This window comes from Diadema antillarum, unplaced genomic scaffold, assembly GCF_040938485.1.
Source record: "Diadema antillarum isolate AM-2024a unplaced genomic scaffold, OU_Dant_1.0 seq00000454_RagTag, whole genome shotgun sequence".
In the NCBI taxonomy this organism is placed as follows: Eukaryota; Metazoa; Echinodermata; class Echinoidea; order Diadematoida; family Diadematidae; genus Diadema; species Diadema antillarum.
Window position 1 is genome coordinate 618969 of NW_027271426.1, and position 21184 is coordinate 640152.

Consider the following 21184-nt stretch of genomic DNA (forward strand, 5'->3'; position numbering starts at 1 on the left):
AGTATACTGATGTAGGTTGGGGGTGGGGAAGGGGGCGGTGTCCATGCATTGTAGTTTTATTACATTAATATGTGGAAGAAAAGATCAAATGTCAAATGAAGTTGAAAGTTGGAAAACGTTCATGGTCCTCAAGGTGTGTCAAGTTTTCATGATTTGCTGTGTTTTGGGTATGGTGGTGGCATGCCCTCGCCCCATCATAAAAATGATTGCATTCATTTGTTTGTTTGTTTTCCTGCATTTGACTTAGAAATTTGACCCTTTTTTGGTTGAATACCATGATAACGATACCATTTTAAGACTGTTTACATGTGTACTTTTTCTAGTTTAACTTCAGTTCTCATCTTTGGGCCCAATGCGCCAGAGACACAGTTTTTTTTTTAATTGCTCTTGCACACTGAAAACCAATGCAAGGCCTCCTATAACTGAGCGTATCGGATTTGCCGAGACTTGTATTGCATTTTACTTGAGGAGTTGTGTTTAATTACAATAAGTTTCTGGCAACGGGGCTGTATGGTATCTTGTTTCTTCAATGTAGCCAGTCACTGGGCATCACTTCTTGCTGTGGTATTGCCTTGAACGTAGTGGCTGAGTGCACGGTAAAAACTAAAAGACGTGCGGAGAAGTACTCAGCCCCTTTTCAAATGGCACAGCTGAGCCCCCCTTCCCCCCCCCCCCAGCCATTTTCACACCATCAATCTAGCTTCAATTACATTCTCTCTCTCCCTCTCTCAAAATGTATCTCTCTCTCTTTCTTTTCCTTCTCCATCTCACTGTCTCTGTTTTTTGCGAATGTGTGGCAAGCTGACAAAATGTGATGGAAATGTGTGAAAGAAGTGTGCAGTCTGACTTGGATGAATGACATGCAGTGTAAACACTGTTCACTGATACTCTGCTTCTTAAAAATGTTGACCTAACGGTGCAGCGAGTGAGAGCGAGAAAAAAAAAAGTGTAAATGCTTCCGTCAGGCACGAGACTGTGTATGTGCGGAATACTGATCATCCCGGAGTGCTTCCGCGCGTATTTGCGGTCAAGTCGGCAGCGAAAGCGAGACCCGGTCTTGAGCGAAGAACAGATAAACGACGCTGTCTGCTAATCCATTGACCAAGATGCGCGTGTCGAGTTGATGCATTTAATGCCAGTCGAAACACTGAGCACTTCTGCTCTTTCATTTTATGTACATTGTGAGATGGGGAGTGTGAAAAGTGTCAAACTATTGGAAGAATTTTCTGCAGTTTACAGATGATAATGATTGTATCCAATGATCCAGAGATCATAACTCAGTGAATGGTCCTTCTAACTTAATATAAAAGGGGAAATGAGAACTGTAAAGCAGACTCAGTGTTGAAGTTAATCTTCAATTTAAAGGAACTTTACATTGTAAATGCTTTTCTCCTGACCAGCAAATTCAAGGCATTTGATAATCAAATCTAAATTTCTCTTATGTATCTCTCCCCCCCCCCCCCCCCCCCCGGATTCTTAGCGAGAGTTGGATAACACAGCCACCGACTTGGCCAACAGACAAGACGAAAGTGACTCATCTCGGAAGAGGCTGGTGGAACAGAGCAGAGAATTCAAGAAGAACACGCCAGAGGTTTGTCGTTGTGTTATTGTATTATGTTTGTATAAAGATGTTGAGTTGGCAGCTGAAACGTCAGTCTTTTTCCATGCCTCCACCATGAAAGGGTGCCAGTGCTGTTATGTTTTTGGGTTGTCTGTCTGTCCGTTCCCCTTTCATCTCATTAAATGTGATTTAAAAATATTAAACTATGAAGAGGATATTTTTCCAGTACATGGCCCAGGTATGCTAAATGAGATATTAGTTACTAAAGTTAATGAGAGTTTTTGAACAAAAGCCTCAAAGGGTCAAAGGTCGCTGAACTTTCTTATCATATCGGAAGATGTTAATTAATTTCAATGAAGTTCATTTTACAATTTTATTTCATTTTTGTTGCATGTTTGTACTGCTACCGGTTTAAATTGATAATCATCTCATTTCCATTATAATAAACCATGTTGTAGTTGCCATCATTTATTGTCATCATTTTTGTCACTTTCATCCTTATAATGACCATCTTCATTTGTACAATATGTAATACATTCACAGATATTGTTTTCTTTGGTTTGTAAGAAACCAACTAGATAAAGACAAAACAACAAAAGCAGAAAGAAACATACAGCCATGATATGTATACTTAGTTCATCTAGATGTCACTGTGAAATGTTTGCACGCTGTAAAATCTGAACTTAGGGGTTAACAATACAGCTTTAGCTGTGTACCATGCACTTTGCAGGCTGTTAATCATTCACTTGTTGCTTGAGGCATGCAATATATATTGCATGATTTATTTAAGATGAATAGATAAAAGATACTGTTTCACCATATTATTGTCGATGCATCTGTCGAAAGTGTATTGACACATGATTAGCACACGAGTGGGAAAGTTGTCCAATGTTCGCTTCACAGTAGAGTTTGCAGTAGATTTGGATAAGTTGAGGTTTTGTCGTTTGGTTTGTGTTGCCTCAAAAAAGTGCATGTTGATTGACATTTGAGACAAGCTACAAATATTCCCATGAAGAGCCGTTTTATGGTGTACACTTGTATGTGTGTACACATGCAGTGTGTACATGTTATCAAAGGGGGTTTGAATTGCCCCCTGTGATACCATTTTGAGGACTAGTTCAAAGTATTGTCGTGATGTGTATGATTGATGGATGGAGTTTTAGAATAGATGAGGATCTTCAGTGAAGTCATATTTCTTGAAGGTTTACGTTTACATAGGGCATGACAGATCGATGCAGAATACAAATTCATGTTACATCAAATACTCTTCATGTACACGTGTACAAACCGAACTCTTGTGTGACGGCCCGACATCTATAACTGATTGATCGAAACATTGAAAATTTACTTTGCAGGCTTGTTCAAGAATTTGAGAGGTCATGGTTGAACACATTTGAGATACAATGTACTGTGGTTGATGTGGTTAAACATGCCTTGGGACAACTTCAATGGTACTCCTTAAATTTTCAGTTTTTTTTTCTTATTATTTACAAATCGTTATCAAACATGAAGAATTTACCTTTATTGTGTATTTTGCACCTGACTGAATCTGTGTAGCATACAGTCGTTTTAGCATTCCATCGTCGATTGCCCAGTGAGGTGTGCATGTACAAAAGACAAAATACATTCGTTGTACAATGCCTTTCCTACAGAATACAAGTTTATGTTGATGTTCTGTATGATCTAGGGGCACATACGACGTGTACAATAGGTACGTACACTGTAGACATTGAGAGGTTTATACTGTATGTACATCACTATAGCATAGCAATACAAGCTTTTGGAGTTGTACAACAATGTAACAGTTAAGAATTACAGTGTATGTCATTACTATACAACTTGTGTGCCGTGTGCAAGCTGGAAGTTTATTCATTGCACATAAATGTTACACTGTAGCCTGCAAAATGTCAATTTGTCTCCAAATTCATGAAATTTTTGTTGATCTAGGGCAATTTATCAATCAGTTGCGTATAGTTTGTCTTGTTTCTAATTCATGATATGGTAAATTTTACAATTTAGAAGTGTACACTGTATAATTAACAAAAAATTTACAGGAAATTTTCGATGAACTGTACAGTACATGTGTTGTATGTTTTGCATATTGCGTCGAGGAGGGGGAGCGACAGTTACAACATCTCCTTCACTTTTCAGTTCCGCTTGGACCTGCTCTATTTTACAGCAAAAAAATTTGCCCCCTTTTTCACAACTTTCCACTCACATACAGTACCTCTCCTCTTTCACCACTCACTTCTCCATTCTTCTTTTCAGGCTTACATGTGTGTACGATACTGCCCCTCTCCCTACCTCCTTTGCTATCGCTACCATACTATATTGGCTTGACCCAAGACTAATTTTCAGCCAAAGAATACCCAACCTTTCTCAACTTTCCTCTCACCTACAGCACATTTACAGAACCTGTGACTCTCATGATGAAGAAGTCCTTGAGACCAGCAGTTTTCTTATGTTAAAAATCTCGAAATTTTGTCATAGCCAAACAAATCAAAATAAAGATATGGATAATAACTGTGGGCCCTGATTTTTTACTTCCATGTAATGAAAATGTCGTCACAGCTGTGTTTGCTATTAAACAGGAATGACCTGTATCCTCTCTGTTCCCAACCTCATGTTGTTCCTGTTCAAGAATTCTATCCATCTACTATTAAAGACTTGCTGCGGAAAGTTTCACAACTACAATAGTAAACCATGGCTCTGGCTTTAAAAGCCCTGTTCGATGATGGCGTTCTTCTTGTTGGTAACGCTTTCAGGATGTACGCAAACAAGTGGCTCCGTTGCTGAAGAGCTTCCAGGCTGAAGTGGACTCACTGTCGAAGAGGAGCAAGGCAGCGGAGGGCGCCTTTCTCTCCATCTACAAAAAGCTAATTGATCTCCCAGGTATGTAAAAATTGTATGTTTCTTTTCTTTTTTTTTTGAATAATCTGTTATTAAAAGTGATCTGTATTGTGAAATGGGGTCTTTGTATATAACCATGCCCTTAAAAAACAGCGTTTTTAATCATGGATGGTCACTTGTGTACTGAAAGGTGTGAGATCTTGTGTGCCGTTGACTGTATGCTGGGCATACTGAATACATTAATTTCAAAAGAAGAAGGAGATACATTTATGAGGAAGAAGGAGAAGAAGATAGAGAATCAGAAGAAGGAGAAGAAGAAATAGAAATCTATACTGTTTATCATAAATGTGTTTGTGTGTGTCTGTGATAAAGTTTGCAGATTGTGCAGTATGTGTATTTGTACAATGTACTTAGCACCAGCTGCCTCAGATTAGATGAGAGGCATGGACTCTACATATTTCATTCATTGATATTCTCTACACTATTCCCTAGATTATGCCATTATAAGTATTCAACAATGGCTTTGCTAGTTAGGTGTACACAAGTGTAAGTATTAAGGAAGTTTAGGCACCTGCATTCAGCATATTGTTAATGAGAATCATTTTTTTTTTTTGCCTTTATTCAGCTGATTTTTTCTTTCAGTAGAATGCAACAATTTGTTAGATGCATCACTAACATGAATGTGCAATGCCCAAAAATTGTCAATCTGTGGGGGGGGGGGGGATATACTTTTTACCTACAGGTACATTTTCTGGGAATTTCCACTGTGATATAATGATAATATACTTCTCTGAATACAAACACCTGTGACCAGTTTCAGGGACAAGAAATTTATGTATTCAACATGTTGAAAGTATGAGGCACTGTTAGAAGAGATCATATAAATACATTGATGTGCAAGGTTTTGGCATAATTTTATTAAATAAGTTTATATACCCATATGTACTGCTGTGAATACAAACACACACTTTCGCTAGAAAGAAAGCTTGTTACAGTTTGTATGTACGAGACACTATTAGAAGAGATCACATCAGTATATAAGCAAAGTTTCTGGCATAATGTTACTGAATAGGTTAATACCCAAAGCAAAAATCCATAGCCTAGCAGTCAATGTTGAATCTGTATGTGTCATCTACCCCTTAACCGCTTCCTCCCCTTGACGCAGATCCGACGTCGGTCCTGGAGTACTGCGTCAACGTCCAGAAGAAGGCTCAGAAGGCCCTGGACCTCGAGATTGAGAACCAGAAACTGCGCGAGACGCTGGAAGAGTACAACAAGGAGTTTGCCGAAGTGAAAAATCAAGGTAATGGGATGCTCTTGCTGTGAAGTGGAGAGTGGGGCTGAATGCTAATAGTGTGAAACACACAAAAATGAGATTGTCGGGACTTCTGCAGGATCATTACAATTTAGCTAGAAGCAGAAATCCGTCCGTTTAGCTTTCTCTATTCCTCATCATTTTCTGCCACAATCAGTGAGGGAGATGACAGCATGTGGTTCAATTGCTGCTTAGCAGAACGTGAAAGACAGTATTCAAAGCATGAGGAGAGAGAGAGAGGTAAAAAAAGCACCAAGAGGTCGTTGCACTCCTCTATGGTGTCTTCAAACTTGCCCTGTACTATCTATGACATTTGAGAGGGGCACAGCAAAACCCCGGTTGCTAGGCAACACCGCATCTTGTGTGTGGCAGCTTTGCCCCCCACCCCCCTCATAAAAAAACCACCTGAAGGGATAAGCTGAGGCAGGATTGCATTGCAGTGTGCATTCAAGCCTGTTTGGTTCCCCGGCTAGCCACAGTCAGCCAGCCATCCAGACAGATGAGAAACTAGTTCCTCCAGGGGTGGCTGCTCTTTTCGGGATGGCTGCCCCGGCATCTATCTGCCGATCGGTCTCCCCTAATCCGCATTAGATCTCGCAATACATGCAGGTGTGAAGCGCAGTTATTAGATGAAGCATACTTTTGCAGGTGTAAAAGAATTACAGTGTTCTCTAGTCCTCGGTGATAAACTGCTCCTGGCGTAATGCGAGCCCCGTGACAGGTAGCTAAAGGGAAGGGGGGGGGGGGAAGGGGGGAGCAGGGCTTCAAGTCTTTGTTGGAGTGAAGTGCAAAAGTAATGCTATCAGCTAGACAGGTGCATTGGGTTACTATTGACATTAATTGTGAAATTCTGAGAAGTTTTGGACAACTGCACTTCAGTATGGAGAGGTATAGCGTAAGCATAGATCCACAACTTTGACTCCTGGGGAATCTTTTGTTTTGTTGTTGGTCTTGGTTTTGTAGATGGAGGCTGATTGGCAGTACAATGTATGGAACTAACTTTGTTCTTTGGGAAGATATTTATCTTTAGAATTGAGAAATCAATTTTTCATCTTGTATAACATTCCTGTTTAAAATTTTATTAATGCCGATTGTGCAGACTTTCTAAAACGATAAAAGTGATATTCAAACATCATCATCTTGATAACAAAATCGTATGATTTGTGATATCACATTTGTATGTGTACATTTTGAGCGCTGTGATATAATCTAGGATGAACAGGATGATAAAAAGACAAATAAAATCTCAGACCTCATTTTGATGATATATGCGTACATGTATTAGGACAAAAGCTGACATACACTTGTTGAATGGATTATTTGGGGATGGGTGTTGAGAGGACATCTTGTTTTTATTGTCCCAGTGCTTTAACATTTGTGTTAAATGTGAAAAAATATTGATCGAATCATAATCTTGAAGGCCTAGTTTTTATCCCAAAAACCATATCTGCTCACTTGTTATGCAATGTCCTCTTTTCTCATACAGACTGTCTTTGAATTGAGTTTATTTCCACATCAGGCATTAAAACAACAGCAGTTTTCGTACAAAAAACAAAACAAAACAAACCAAACATATGATAGTGGGGGAATCACAACTCTCCTCCACCTGCAATAAAAAATAGAGAAAAGAATTGTGAGTATCAATTTCTTGTGGCGGGTGGCAAAAAGTGCTGAAATAATCGGAGAGCCTGGGAAACTTTGGGGGTGTCTTCAGCTGGTCTCCCTGTACAGTGTGGCTGGCTATTGATCAGACGTATTTCCCTCTGATCCATTTCATTGATTTTGCCCACATGCCATCCCTCGATTGCATGAGTACTTGAAATCAATAATTGCTTGTCTATTCCCCAAGGTTCTTGTGTGTGTGTGTGTGTGGGGGGGGGGGGGGGGATGGATGGATGGGGTTTGTATCAATAGAGATGTGTGTGTGTGTGTGTGTGTGTGTGTGTGTGTGTGTGTGTGTGTGTGTGTATGTGTTTGTGCATGTATCTCTTATATCAATCAAGTATTTCTGATAAGTTTTAAGTGTATGTGTTTTTCTTTGTTTTGTTTTGAATTTCTTTTTTCCCTTTGTATGGAAATGAATGAGACCAAGTATTGCAATCCAAGTTGTCATACACGTGTACGTTGTTTCTTACACAATATTGTATAAATGTTACATGTAGATATGAGAAAGATTTTGCATTATCAGACATATAGAAGGGAAAATAAATGCATACACTGTAGTACTGCTTTTTTCTGAGTAAAGGTTACCTACAAGTTCCTGTGTATGGAAAATTAGATTCTATTGTATGTACACATGTATGTGTGTGTGTGTGTGTGTGTGTGTGTGTGTGTGTGTATGTGTTTGTTTGTGTTTGCTTTGTGAATAGAAAGAAAATGAGGAAGAACTAAAGATAAAATCTATTGCATCTTCTGAGGAGGATATAGCACAGAAACATAACAAAAAAGACCATTTTCTAACTTTAATATGAGTGTGAAGAAAATTACTTTTTAATGGTACTAGAAGTCTTCTAGTCTTGTGGTGTATTTTAGGGCTAACCAGCTCAAGTGACATTGCATCACTGGTCTGGTTTAAAAAGCCAATTACAATGTCTAGCCATTTTCCTGTCTGTCTGTCCTTTCTCGGCAAAAGCTTGTGCGGCCAGTTTGCATGCATGAAGCTACACGTATAGTGCCTACTTTTTACATTATATTGTATATTGCGTGACAGCCTAGATGCATTAAACTTACAGTGGAGTATGCAATAATCATGAAATATTTATTTTGCGCTCTCCTTTTTTATTGATCTCCCATCTGAAGAACGGGATTGATTGGTCGATTGATTTCCATATTGACTGGCCATTGATTAGTTCTATTGATTTTCATATTGATTAGTCCCAACAGGCTCTTTGTTATAATTTTTTTTTTAACTTGCTTAATTCTTCTTGTATGCCATCTCTGTAGATATCAAATGGCTGTATCAGATGTTTTGGTACTATACCGAGATGCATGTAGGCTCTCATTTCTCTGTTGGCTGTGCTTGCTGATGCAATTCAAGAGGAACGAAAGCCCCCCAGGGCCCAGCTGTATCTCGATCGCTCACTGCCTAAATTTCAGGCATCGATACCCCGTTTCAGGCAGGCATATTCTGTGGCGTCGAATGGTTGCATGCCACTGGGAGGGGTGTGCCCAGCACACCGTTATCGTAGTCAAAATTTCATTTTGTTGGTGACTGTATGTGAAAAAAAAAGAAGAACAGAAGCCACACATATGTTAAGTTTAATGTGCATGATAGGGCTGACGTCTGGTATATCATTATTAATGAGAGAATTTTTGCTTTATAGATCCTATTGTAGGCGAGGGAATGTGGTCTGATCTTTCGAAAGAATGTTATGTAAAACAGTCTTTGATAGCATACTCTTAAGCAAGATATTTTAACGGCATGAAATTTTTGCAATTGGAGCTGACAGCCTTTTTTGCAAATGGCCACTGGCATTCAATGCATATTGTGCAGACAAGAACTTTTGCTTGCATTTTAATTTAACGAATCTTGGCTCTTGCGAAGTCTGTGAAATTAACATGCATGCAAACATTCCTGGTATTACTGTAAGTCTGGGTCCAAAAGAGAGTGAATATTCATGGTTCATTTCTCATGCACACACAATACATTTGACCAAATTCATTAACTGTTATTCACTCTTGTTCCTTTGTGTAGGGATTGTCAATGGATATCTTAAGCAACTAGTTCTCGGAGAGTTAATTAGGGTCTTGTATTGAAGTGGTTCTGTAGTATGGCAACTGTGCATTCATGATAAATGACTACCCATATAGTGGTTCTGTAGTATGGCAACTGTGCTTTCATGATATGACCACCCATATGGTGTTGAATATGATTTATGTTCTGGCGGAATCTGGCCAATAACAGAGCTCATTATCATAAGAGCCTGTTATCATTCAATGAGTGGTTAGCTGGAAGGGATGAATAGAATTGAGATCATTAGCAGGTAGCATGGACTATTTTCATGATATTGTTAATCTGATATCATTCCAAGGGTATTATTTTGGTAATTTAAAGGACTTGTAGGTTTTTGCAAAGCATACTGGCATACTTTTGCGTCGAGCAGGGCACAAATGTTAAAAAGTTGTGGGGCACAGAAAAGATTTCTCAGTGTATGCTCTGCAGTTGGGCAAGTCCAAGATAACACGCGCGTTACGTATGGGACATTCAGAGACTTTTATGACCTGAAAAATAGTGTTAATGGCTTTTGATCATATCAAACTTTATCACGGTGATTGATATCTAGGGGAAGTATAATCATGCAAAAAATGGAGAAAAATGACCTTCACAATTATATTCTAGAAGAGAAAATATGTGCCGTTACGTATGGGACCAGAAAAAAATTGTTTTTTTGAACATTTTTTTCAACCTCAAAACTCTCTGAAAGTATTTCATTCTACAACTTGTAACTCACTGTGATGAAAGTCACAACACTCAAGATTATCATAGGTAAGTTTCGTGTCATTAGGTAAAAAACTCTAATTACAGGTTCTAATTAAAGACAGACATGACGTGTTACGTATGGGACAGTTTCGTATGGGACAGTTTGTCCCCCATTCATTTAGTGTGTGAAGAACCATGTTTATGGGTATTTTGCATAATTATTGAAGTAAAATCAGTTGAAACTACTCAAATACTGATCCAGATTGTCAAGGAAACAATATTCCCCAAATATTCACCATCCTAATCATATTCAATCATATTTTCATATTTTTATGACCAACCTGAGTATGCATGCCCTTTGTCCCCCATTCGTTTAGTGTGTGGAGAGACACGTTTATGGGTATTTTGCAAAATAATTTTGCAAAATACCCATAAACAAATTTTTTGCATAATTATTGAAATGGAATCAGTTGAAACTACTCAAATACTGATCCAGATTGACAAGGGAACAATATTCCCCAAATATTTACCATCATAATCATATTTAATCATATTCTATATTTTCATGACCAACCTAAGTATGGAGTATGCCCTATTTTTATCAGGATAGTTACTACTGAAAAATTGAATAGTTTAAAGTGTTTGCTTCCATTGATGAAGGGCAGTTTGCCATTTCGTTTCAATAAAAAACAACTTGACACAAGAAATGTTAATTCTTATAAATAAGCAATACCTGCTGCGTGGAACCCCAGTGATCGAGTAGATATATGATGTCTGTCTAGCAGTCAGGTCATTGATTCGAGTCACACCTCAGTATGTATACCCATGAATTTTGTCGTGGCTATTATTGAAACCTGAATAAGGACAATTTGTGTATCACTTGCAATAAAAAAAAAAAATCATTTTACTTTATATTCTTTTAAAATATTTATATCACAGCCATTTCAAATTGGATCTCCATCACTAAACTTTGAATTCCTCTAGTCTTAGGATTGTATGCTCTTTAGTAATTCATATAATTGGTTTCCAATCATCTCATTAAATGTTGAAAACTGAATCCCCATTTCTACAAAAAAACTATACCATCCCTTTAATGCTGTTTTTTCATTGTGTATTTTGCCATTTTCCCCTCCCCCTTTCTGAAAATTGTTCAGTCAAGTACATGTATTGTTTAAAGTGTCTATAACTCAAAAAGTAGCGACAATGTTGGGATGCTTTCTTCAGGATGATTGACCATTGGTGTACTGAGAGACCTTCCCAGCTAGCTACATGCATTCACATGCATTATGTATGAGAATGTCCCATACGTAACGCATTTGTCCCATACGTAACATTATTTCAATGCCTTATAAAAAATATTCCTTTCACTGTTTTTTCTTTTTTCTGTGGTATTTAATTTCTCTAAACAATAAATTAGAACTTTCCAAAAGGGCATTAATATAACCTTAGCAATTTCAGAAAAAACCTAAAAAAATGACCTCAATTTGTTACGTATGGGACATCTCATGATAGGACACGAGCTAATTTGCATAATCATTTGCATAATCCCTAAATTTTCATACCAAGTTAAACCATTTGATGAACTTCTTATGTCCACATATTAATCAAATATCATTTGCTTTCCTTTGAATTAATATGAATTTTTATAAATGTCCCATACGTAACGCTGTGTTTCACATTTATGCAAATGAAGCCCTTGAAATTTGCATAAATTTATGTAATATAATTTTTTCCTCCATGGAAATCAAAACTTCAACTCATAAGCTTCAAAATGATACCAAACATGTCAATATTGAGCAAAGATGAAATTTTGCCTTCTGAGGGGACCTTATCTTGGACTTGCCCAGTTCACATTCAGACGTGTCAGTCATGGGATGCGCTAGGATGTTGAGCGCAGGGGTATCCTCAAGGCAACATATGTTCAAAATCTTTCAAACAGACAGTCTATGAAAGTCATACATACAATTTGTATAATATGTGTAAGTTTGGTAGAATGGTAAATAGGCGTCAACAAACCAAAGCTTGTAAATTGGCGGCCCCCATGTGGTTTCAATAGGTTGTAACTGGATTGGTGTACCAATTGTTTAGTTTTGTTCAAATGTTTAAAAAAATATGTAACAACAAGACGACATGCTACAATGCATGTAAGGCACTGTATCTAAAAGGTAAATCATGTTGATAAGCAGGGACAGGGACAGGATGAATGCAAAGTTTGAATAGGAAATATGTGACTTTTTCCAAGTGTGACGTGCATTGTGAAGGCTACCATTCCATGACGAATATGTCAATCAGTATGTTTTGAAAGAGTATAATCATTTCACACAAACACGCTTGCCATGTTATTTTCTCAAGGGTTGATTAGATTTTAAAAAAGAAGACATTGTTTCACTAGAATGCTGAATAAGAATTTTCTATTTATCAACTTTTTTTTTTCAAGCAAAGCCTTGCACGACTAGTCTCTGAACAACTCTTTGCTAGATAACTGACTGATACTAAAATAATCATAACTTTTCCAGTTTCTGTCAACGTTAAACTCATTTTACTGCCATGTCACCGTGGGTTCCATTCTAAAGGAACGTTCTCCCATGGTGCCAACTTCTCCGTAGATGTGCGCATGCGTATAATTTTTCGTTCTCTTCTTTTGCTTTCGGCAGAGGTGACCATCAAGAACCTGCAGAGCAAGCTGAAGGAGTATGAGGAGCGATCGGAGTCCGTGGCCCAGGCCAGGGCCAACGAGAAGGAGCGTGAGCTGCAGAAGGACTTTGCTGAGAAGGAGAGGTGAGACGGGGACGTGTGCCTAGAAAAATATTCAGTGGCAGTGCACCATGCCTTACTACCGTGTGCATGGTACAGGGAAACTAGACATTTTCGTAAGATGTCGTTATCGCGATTTGCGGGAGGCTATAGTATGACATGCACCAATGCCTGTTTGTTTACTCCACCACTTAATGCAGTCATGATCAGACGTCAGTATTTTCACATGTTGTTTAAACTCGTAGCCCACCAGTGATTCGCGAAATTTGCAAAAAACAGTTTTGTGGAAATCGTCGGCCGTCTCGCATGCAGAGTTGCGACCAATTTTGAAGGGTGGCTGGTAGATTATTGTCTAATCAACCCTGCGCTCCTTCTTTCTGCATTGAAACAAAGGTGATCAGTCACACCAGGATGAGTGCCGTATCACATGAGCAGTCGTAGTTTAGCAGGTGCAGCTGTGCATGAACTTCTCTTTGAATATCCGTGAGTGAGTGATCTGAAGGTTATTTTACATCCGTCAGTGTAATATATGTGTTATACCAGTCTGCAACCAGCAGCCACTTGATTTGCATTGTATAGTTTGATAATATTTGCAACGGTTGGGGCCATATTGAGGGTAAATTTTTCTTACACAAGGAAATAGAAACTCTTTTAGAAAGGATTTTTAGCATCGCTGCACTTGATCATCGTCCCTGATTGTGTGTACAGGCCAAGTCAGGAGAATGCTATTGAAGGCAACAATGGCTTATAAACCCTGCAGTGTATTTCCAAGAAAATAGGCAAAAAACAGTTGTTCTTTTTCGCCTGTAAGGACAAGACTAAGTGATTCTCGTAATTGTTGAATAGGCAAACTCATTGATTTTATCTGTCCAACATTTAGTCTAGTTGTCCAAGGTAACCACACAGGTAGGCAGTATCTGCTTTAATAGCACCCTGCCCAGAACAGAATATCATCCAAAATTAGTTTACTGCAGGAGAGGCAAGTGAAGTAAAATAAAATATGTGCATACATAGATGATTATGCTAGTATTGTTTTATATTGTTCCCCTTCCAGACAACTCCAAGAGAAGCAGATGTCAGTTGCCAAGAAACTCGGGGAGGCGGAGCTGAAGATATCAACGCTGCAAAATGGTATGCATCCGATACTCATAGATGCATGAAAGGGATGTTCTTTACCATTTGCAGATGAAACAAAAATTTCAGCTTTAGTGCTTCGAACTAATTCTAAAATATGAATTAGGGATCGAGTCAACCAATGTAAAAATGTTAATCAGTATAGTCAATGTTGAGCATTGTTAGATATACAAAATGTGAACAATAGTTATAGTAAAAGTGTTTCTAGAATAAACCCTCTACAGTTATGGTTTATTGAGAAAAAAAGTGATATCTCCTTCATGTGTTTGGCTTTATTGCAAAATTTTTATATTGTGGGATGTTTTGTGATACAACTGACTATGTTTCAGATGTGATAACTCAGAACATTTTTTTAAATCACTGCTCCCAATGGTAAACGGTACCTTTAAAGGCACTCAATCGTGGTGAGTGGTTTGTGCGGCACGGAGACGAACGCAACATGCTGCCTCCCCCATTCTGTATCAAATGTAGGACCCCGAATGAGAATAGCGCTGGCTCAATGGGTCAGCGAACAACACGCTAACCTACAAGAGCTCTATGCTACAAATCTCCTAACCCAAAATGGCTGTCCGAGCGAGCCACGAGAGCTTCCGAATGGACGCACACTCTCAGTGCGCATGCGCATGAAGAGAGGCCAAAGAGTCACACGTCTTCTGGCCTCTCTCCTCCAATCACCGCAGCTCGCAGTGACAATGTTTGTGTATGATGCGTACTCACACACGCACACACACACTCGTGTCTCAGTGGCAGCATTGTCCCACACGTTTATGGATATAGCACCGAGTCTGGCATTGCGCAATTGCATGCACAAACTTCGGTCGTTCGGAGTTTACGTACCATAAGGGATGGCGATCGGCTGCCTTTAAATAACCAGAGGGCAAACAGTGATTGATCAGGTCATTGTAACTCTCATTACGAGGAGAAAATCCCATCTATAAATTGGCCTGATTAGTTTTAGGGAGGAGCTTCCCACAGTATGAAGAGGGTTGTCTCTCGTGATGGCAACTTCACATAGTTTCTATGGAGAGCGTGCTTATGTTTTTAGTGCCGTTCTGAAATGTAACATTGTAAGACTCTTCATCCGTAATTACCTCGATGGTTGAGGCATGAATCAGACGAGTAATTACATTCGTGGTGTTTTTGATGTGTCTAGTAGTGATGAGTTGTCCTAGTTGCTGAACAAATCATTCATCTAGAGAGTAATAACTTTTCTCAGGGAACCAGGTCAAATCCAGTATCAGTTCAAATTCTCAGTATTCTCTTTGGAGCAAGCGTCAGGCTTCCAGAATGATAAATTTCACAATGCAAATGCAATGAAGCGATGAACACCTGATTATAGTTCATGTGCTGATAATGGTGCTGAAATGAAAGACTAGCCCATTGTTTTTGTAGACTTCAACACCTTGAATGAGTTTGATAGTTAGGCTCACGTCTATCCTCTGACAGTCTACAAATGGTATTTAACTTTAACCCGTTGAGGACAGGCTGATTTTGCTATAACACGCATTTCCCATAGACACTTGCCCGAGTATACTTGGGACTCGTCCTCAGTGGGTTAAAAGATAATCACGCCAAATGACAAATATGCCCACATGATCATTTGAGAACATTTTGTTGTTTTTTTTTTGCCAAATGATTTACAATATTAATGCTTCTCTATATCATTTTCTTTCATCAGCCCTGGACAACACACAGTCTGAACTTTTCGACATCAAGGCCAAGTATGATGAACAAAGTGCTGCCAAGTGAGTACACTCAAGTTGCCTGGCAACACAAATTTCTGGGAGGTTGCCAAGTAACACAGATATCTGGGATCTTCATTAATATTTCGCAAAAGTATAGGAGTTTTGATTTTGCGAGCACAGCTGTGTTTTTTGCAACTGATTGACAAATTGCCCTGCATCGACGTAAATAAGCACTGAATTGATCAGTAGTAGCCATGATAAAAAATCATGGGCATGTTTTCTTGACTAGTAAATTTTCATCTCCTTACCATACATATCTGTACGATGTGTGATCTTTGTTCCCAAGCGGTGCATGTTGTTCAAAGTGTATGAGACATCATGCAGTGTTGCATCATTTCATGTGAATTAACTTTTCCTCCATAATGCATATGTTATAAGTGGTGAGATGAGTGAGTTGTGTGTGCAAGCAAGAATGGAAACTGACTACCTCTTCCATGAATCTACATTTTGATCCCAGATATTTGCATTTTTCTCAGGATGCACTATTAAAAGCAAACAAGTGAAAATTTCATTAAAAAAAAAAATTGGGGAATTTATGAATCATGTGGAATTAGTCCATTTAAAGACATTGTTCCAATTTATCATGCAAAAATAGGGAAAGAATGCAGCAAGCTGCCACAATAAGCCTGGGGAGGGGATGAGAAAGAATAATTTTATGTATGTATATATGCATATTATAGATGGATAGATAGGAAGGTTGATAGATACAGTAAATGGACAGTTCGATGGATGGAGAGAGACGGATACTGTAAGACCAGGAACATACGCAGCATGAAACTTTTGCGAACTTGGAGCCGACGGCCTTTTTTGCACCATAAAACTTTCGATAATTGGAGCCAGTGACCTTTTTCGCGACATAAAACTTTTTGTGAATTGTCACTGACATTCAATGCGTTGTGTAGACAGAAACCTTTGCAAATCTTAGTTCCTTGCAAAATTGGCGAAAGTTTCATGCATGCGAAAAATTTCTGTTTCGTATAGTAGATAAAGATTTCTGTTTTTTACAGGATATATATATATATATATATATATATATATATATATATATATATATGTATAAATATATACTGTAAAACGAGGAATGTTCGCGTGCATTTTGATTTCGCAAATTTCGCGAGCGCCAAGATTCGCAAAATTAAAATGCATGTGAAAGTTCCTGTCTACGCTGTATGCATTGAACGCCAGTGGCAATTCGCGAAAATTTCATGCCACGGAAAAGGCCGTCGGCTCCAATTCGCGAAAATTTCATGCCGCGAATATATCATCTTTTACAATATTTCCCCTTATTCTTTTTTTTCCTGCTGCACATTTGTAAATGCCCAGATCGGACGAGATGGAGCTGTTGATGACAGACCTGGAGCGGGCCAATCAGAGAGTGGCGGCCAGTGAGAAGCAGCTGGAGGCCATGAAGGGTCAGCTGCACTCGGCCACCCAGAGTCTGCACCAGGCCGAACAGATGCAGAGCGCGCCCAACGTGGTGAGTGGAAAGAATCGGGAATTTCTCTACAGACTCTCTCTTCCTGCAAACCCCCCCCCCCCCCCCCCCCGAAAATAAAAACAAAAAACCCAAAACCAAACAAACAAAAACAAAAACAAAAATGTTTGCTTTTAATAAAGCCCCTTGCTATTCTCCATTGCTGCTTTTACCACTGGAAGACAAGTGGTATTTGTTGCTACAAAAATTGCCAACATCCACAGACACTCATTCCTCATGTGTATCACACAGACATCTTTTTCGCGTTTCAAATGGGGTTACAATACCACTCGCAAGGGGTATGAAATGCATTCTTGGTATATGTAAATTCTTTGTCATCTGTCTTGATATATGTACCAGTATTTTTTTTTTTTCCGATGAGACCCTAGCATATTTCATCTCGTGTACCTGGTATCTATATCAAAGCTACAAAATGAGTAGCCTGACAGCATTGAAGAGAAATCCCTTTGCCAAATCGATGATGAACAGCCCAACTTTCTTTTTATTTGAGTGAGGTACCTGTTTTGTTTTTTGTTTTTTCACAGTAAAGTATAATGAATGAATTAAAACTTTGATGCTATTCACCAACTTGGCTTCAGGAATATGCCTCTTGTAGCCTTTCTCAGTATTCGTAACATCTGATGATAATCATTTCCAATGAGCTAATGAGCTTTCACATGTGTCACATTCATTTCAGTTGTTTTGGCAATACGTTTTTTATGTATATTTGCGTTTCCCTTTATCCAACAGGAACAGGCCATTGACATTCTGACGAGATCGAGCCTGGAAGTGGAACTAACTGCCAAAGAGAAGGAGGTATTGAAACCACACTACATTACTCAAAGTGTGATTGAAAGAATGCTGTTACATTATCTGGAAAATGGAGCGCACAAGGGAAACCACACTACATTACTCAAAGTGTGATTGAAAGAATGCTGTTTACATTATATGGAAAATGGCGCATACAGGGGATTACTTACTCCTGAATTGAACGATGTCTTTGATACATGTGTTTGAGTTTTTGAAGTCTAACTATCAAAAGTGAGTGAGTGTTGCCTCTTAACCCTTTGAGTGTCTTGAGGGCAGATTGGTACAGAAAACACCATAGTGTTGTATGCACTGTCCAAAGGTCCCTGGCACAGATAGGGTTAAATGACTGTTATTATTAATCCATCCCTTCCTGCCCCATGCCCCCCCTGCCCCCAGATCTCGCAGCTGGTGGATGAGGTGCAGAAGCTGCAGGCGTCCAACAACAAGCTGCGGGAGAGCACGGCGTCCCGCCTCCACAAACTGGAGGAGGAGCTCGCGGCCAAGAACAATGCCCTCAAGAAAATGGTATGGGCATCCTGCTGTCATTTGTTTTTGTTTGTGTGTGTGTGTGTGTGTGTGTGTGTTTGTGACACAGCATTTGCTCCTGCGACAATTGCTCCAGTCTTATTTTCTCCAACAACTTAGGTTTAGGGTTGTGATGGGGTTTTAGGTTTAGTTTGATGTGAGGATTCGGGTTTGGGTTACGTTTGAAGGTAGAATTTATGTTTGGCTTTTAATGTGGCATGCAGATATTTCATGGGAGCAATTGTCACAGGAGCAAATGTCATGGAACCATGTATGTGTGTGTGTGTGTGTGTGTGTGTGTGTTGAATGGGGGTCAAAGGGTAAGGGGAGAGGCACTTTGATCATGTGCAATCTGATAGGAGACATTTTATTGCCTCCAGTATTCTTCCCCTTTCACTTTCTGTTCAATCACTATTTTGGCTCTAGTGAGATATAAGGGAATGATTAAAGGATGTTGATTTTTTTCAACACTTTTGAAAGCAAAGAAAAAAACAATCCGGAACATTTCGTAGCAATGTTGCAAAGAAAATGAGGGAGTTGAGCTATAATGATGCATGTACACGAGAAGTTTGTCACAAGTTTTAAAGTCATGAAGAATTAAAAGACTCAATACAGGAGTCCTCTGACTTCAGACCGCACACCGTACTCGTAGTTCACAGTGTGAAGTGCTGTCAGTGCTCAATCTACTTTACTATGGAGAATTTCATTTTGTGTATTTTGATGTTAACAAATTGCAAACTATGGGAATCAAAGAAAAAAATCTGCCTCGTCGTCTCTGACCAAGAAATTTGAACTTTCGAAACCCCGTTAGGAGGAGCGACTGAAGGGACAGAGTGACTACGAGGAGATCAAGCGGGAGCTCAGCGTGCTGAAGTCCATCGAGTTCAGCAGCTCGGAGGCGGGGTCCTGTGGGGAGCGGGAGGACGGGGAGGGCGGGAGCACGGCCCCGCCCAAGTCCCTGGAGATGCTGCTGCTGGAGAAGAACCGCACGCTGCAGACGGAGAACACCACCCTCAAAGTCGGCAACTCAGAGCTCAACGGTGAGTGGCGCACCACTTGAGTTGGTCGGATGTTTGCTGACTCTATCATGTTTTTTACTGTGGCTGAGAGAGCTGGTGCACATTGTCCCTGGGTCGACAAGACCTTATATCTCTATCACCATAAGAACTGCCAAATTACTGTAAAACACGATATATTTGCTGCATGAAAATTTCGCGAATTGGAGCTGACGGGCTTTCTTGCAGCATAAAATTTTTCGCGAATTGCCAATGGCATCCAATGCATATTATGTAGGCAAGAACTTTTGTGTGCATTTTAATTTCGCGAATTTTGGCACTCGCAAAATTTGCAAAATTAAAATGCACGCGAACATTCCTCGTTTTACAGTAAGTTGTCATCTTTGGAGACTCTTACAAAGTAATGTAAATACAGATAATTGTTCCAAGTTACTGCTTAACATTACAGGTTGTATACATAATGTAACCATAACTGAAAAATGAGAAATTTTAGGATTTTGTTTGTTTGTTTGTTTGTTTTCTCAGAATTCTCTGAAATGAACATGGGTCTCTCTTATAATCAGGTATATAAGTATTAAAAAGCTAAACTCAATTTTGAATATCAAAAAAATACCGATTCGACTTTTAGAACAGAACAATTGTTAATGTAAACCAAAACAATTCCTCTACACTATTTGATGTCAACATTGATGTTTGTTTGCCAAAATGTTGTGAAAGTGAAAAAGTTTTTTTCACTCTCCTGAAATTTCATGATTTTGCAATACATGGTCTTGTCACCCCAGGAATAATATGTGCAGTGACGAGGAGTAAAAGAGATTATAATGACAGTGAAAAGGTGGGGTGCAACCCAAGACAGTGCTTATTGAAACTATACAACAATATACGGTAAAGGAACAGAAGTTGTACCTTTTGCCATGGATGTTTGTATATTCTTACATCTATGTTATACGTCTGTTGTATGACTCTGCCTATATTGTGTGTCTATGGTATCTTGTTTAGTGTTTGGAGTGAACAGCCTAAAATCATGGTAGGTGTAGGAAGTGTTCATAATGTGAAAGTGGGCAAAGAGTAAAATGTCATGTGGTGTTTATTGCAAGCATGTGGGTATGGTAGTTGTTTAGTGGAGTCTTGGCATGGTGACTCAGCCGTGTTGCACTGTAGAGCAGCTGAGCAGGATGCCAGGGTTAGAGGCCGAGGATATTATAGGTGAAGATACCTGTCATAGCTCAAGTGACTGTAGGGGTGAGGTTGTGATGGGAGAGGAGAGAATGATTGGTCGCTAATCTTGTGAATAATGAGAGGCATGGGTCCAGGATTTGAGAGAGAGAGAGAGAGGGTCTTAAATTGTTGGTGTGGATGTGCCTTTGTAGCTTGCGTCCTTGTTGCTGTGTTGGTTGCCAACATGTGACGCCCAGGGCATTGCTGTAGTGTGCAGGAGAGTAGCTCCTCCAAGTACTACTAGTCTGTCGCAGTTGTCCTGTACACCGTGTCTAGCAGTCAGCGCATTGCTGTTCGTTTGGTGGCTGGTTGTATAGCTGAAAGATGTGTGGGTTCGGAATGGCGCCATTCGCACTAGGGGG

At 39.3% G+C, this 21184-nt stretch overlaps 1 protein-coding gene across 1 annotated transcript in view; it reads left to right on the forward strand.

Moving 5' to 3' along the window:
• Positions 1 to 21184, forward strand: part of LOC139732843 (homeobox protein cut-like 1) — a 50642-nt gene that overhangs the window by 22969 nt on the left and 6489 nt on the right. The window contains exons 2-11 of the mRNA XM_071643683.1: positions 1481 to 1591; positions 4327 to 4453; positions 5577 to 5714; positions 12801 to 12924; positions 13955 to 14031; positions 15713 to 15779; positions 17103 to 17256; positions 18004 to 18069; positions 18460 to 18588; positions 19400 to 19628. Of these exons, the coding sequence (XP_071499784.1) occupies positions 1481 to 1591; positions 4327 to 4453; positions 5577 to 5714; positions 12801 to 12924; positions 13955 to 14031; positions 15713 to 15779; positions 17103 to 17256; positions 18004 to 18069; positions 18460 to 18588; positions 19400 to 19628 (1222 nt within the window). The remainder of the gene's footprint in view (positions 1 to 1480; positions 1592 to 4326; positions 4454 to 5576; positions 5715 to 12800; positions 12925 to 13954; positions 14032 to 15712; positions 15780 to 17102; positions 17257 to 18003; positions 18070 to 18459; positions 18589 to 19399; positions 19629 to 21184) is intronic.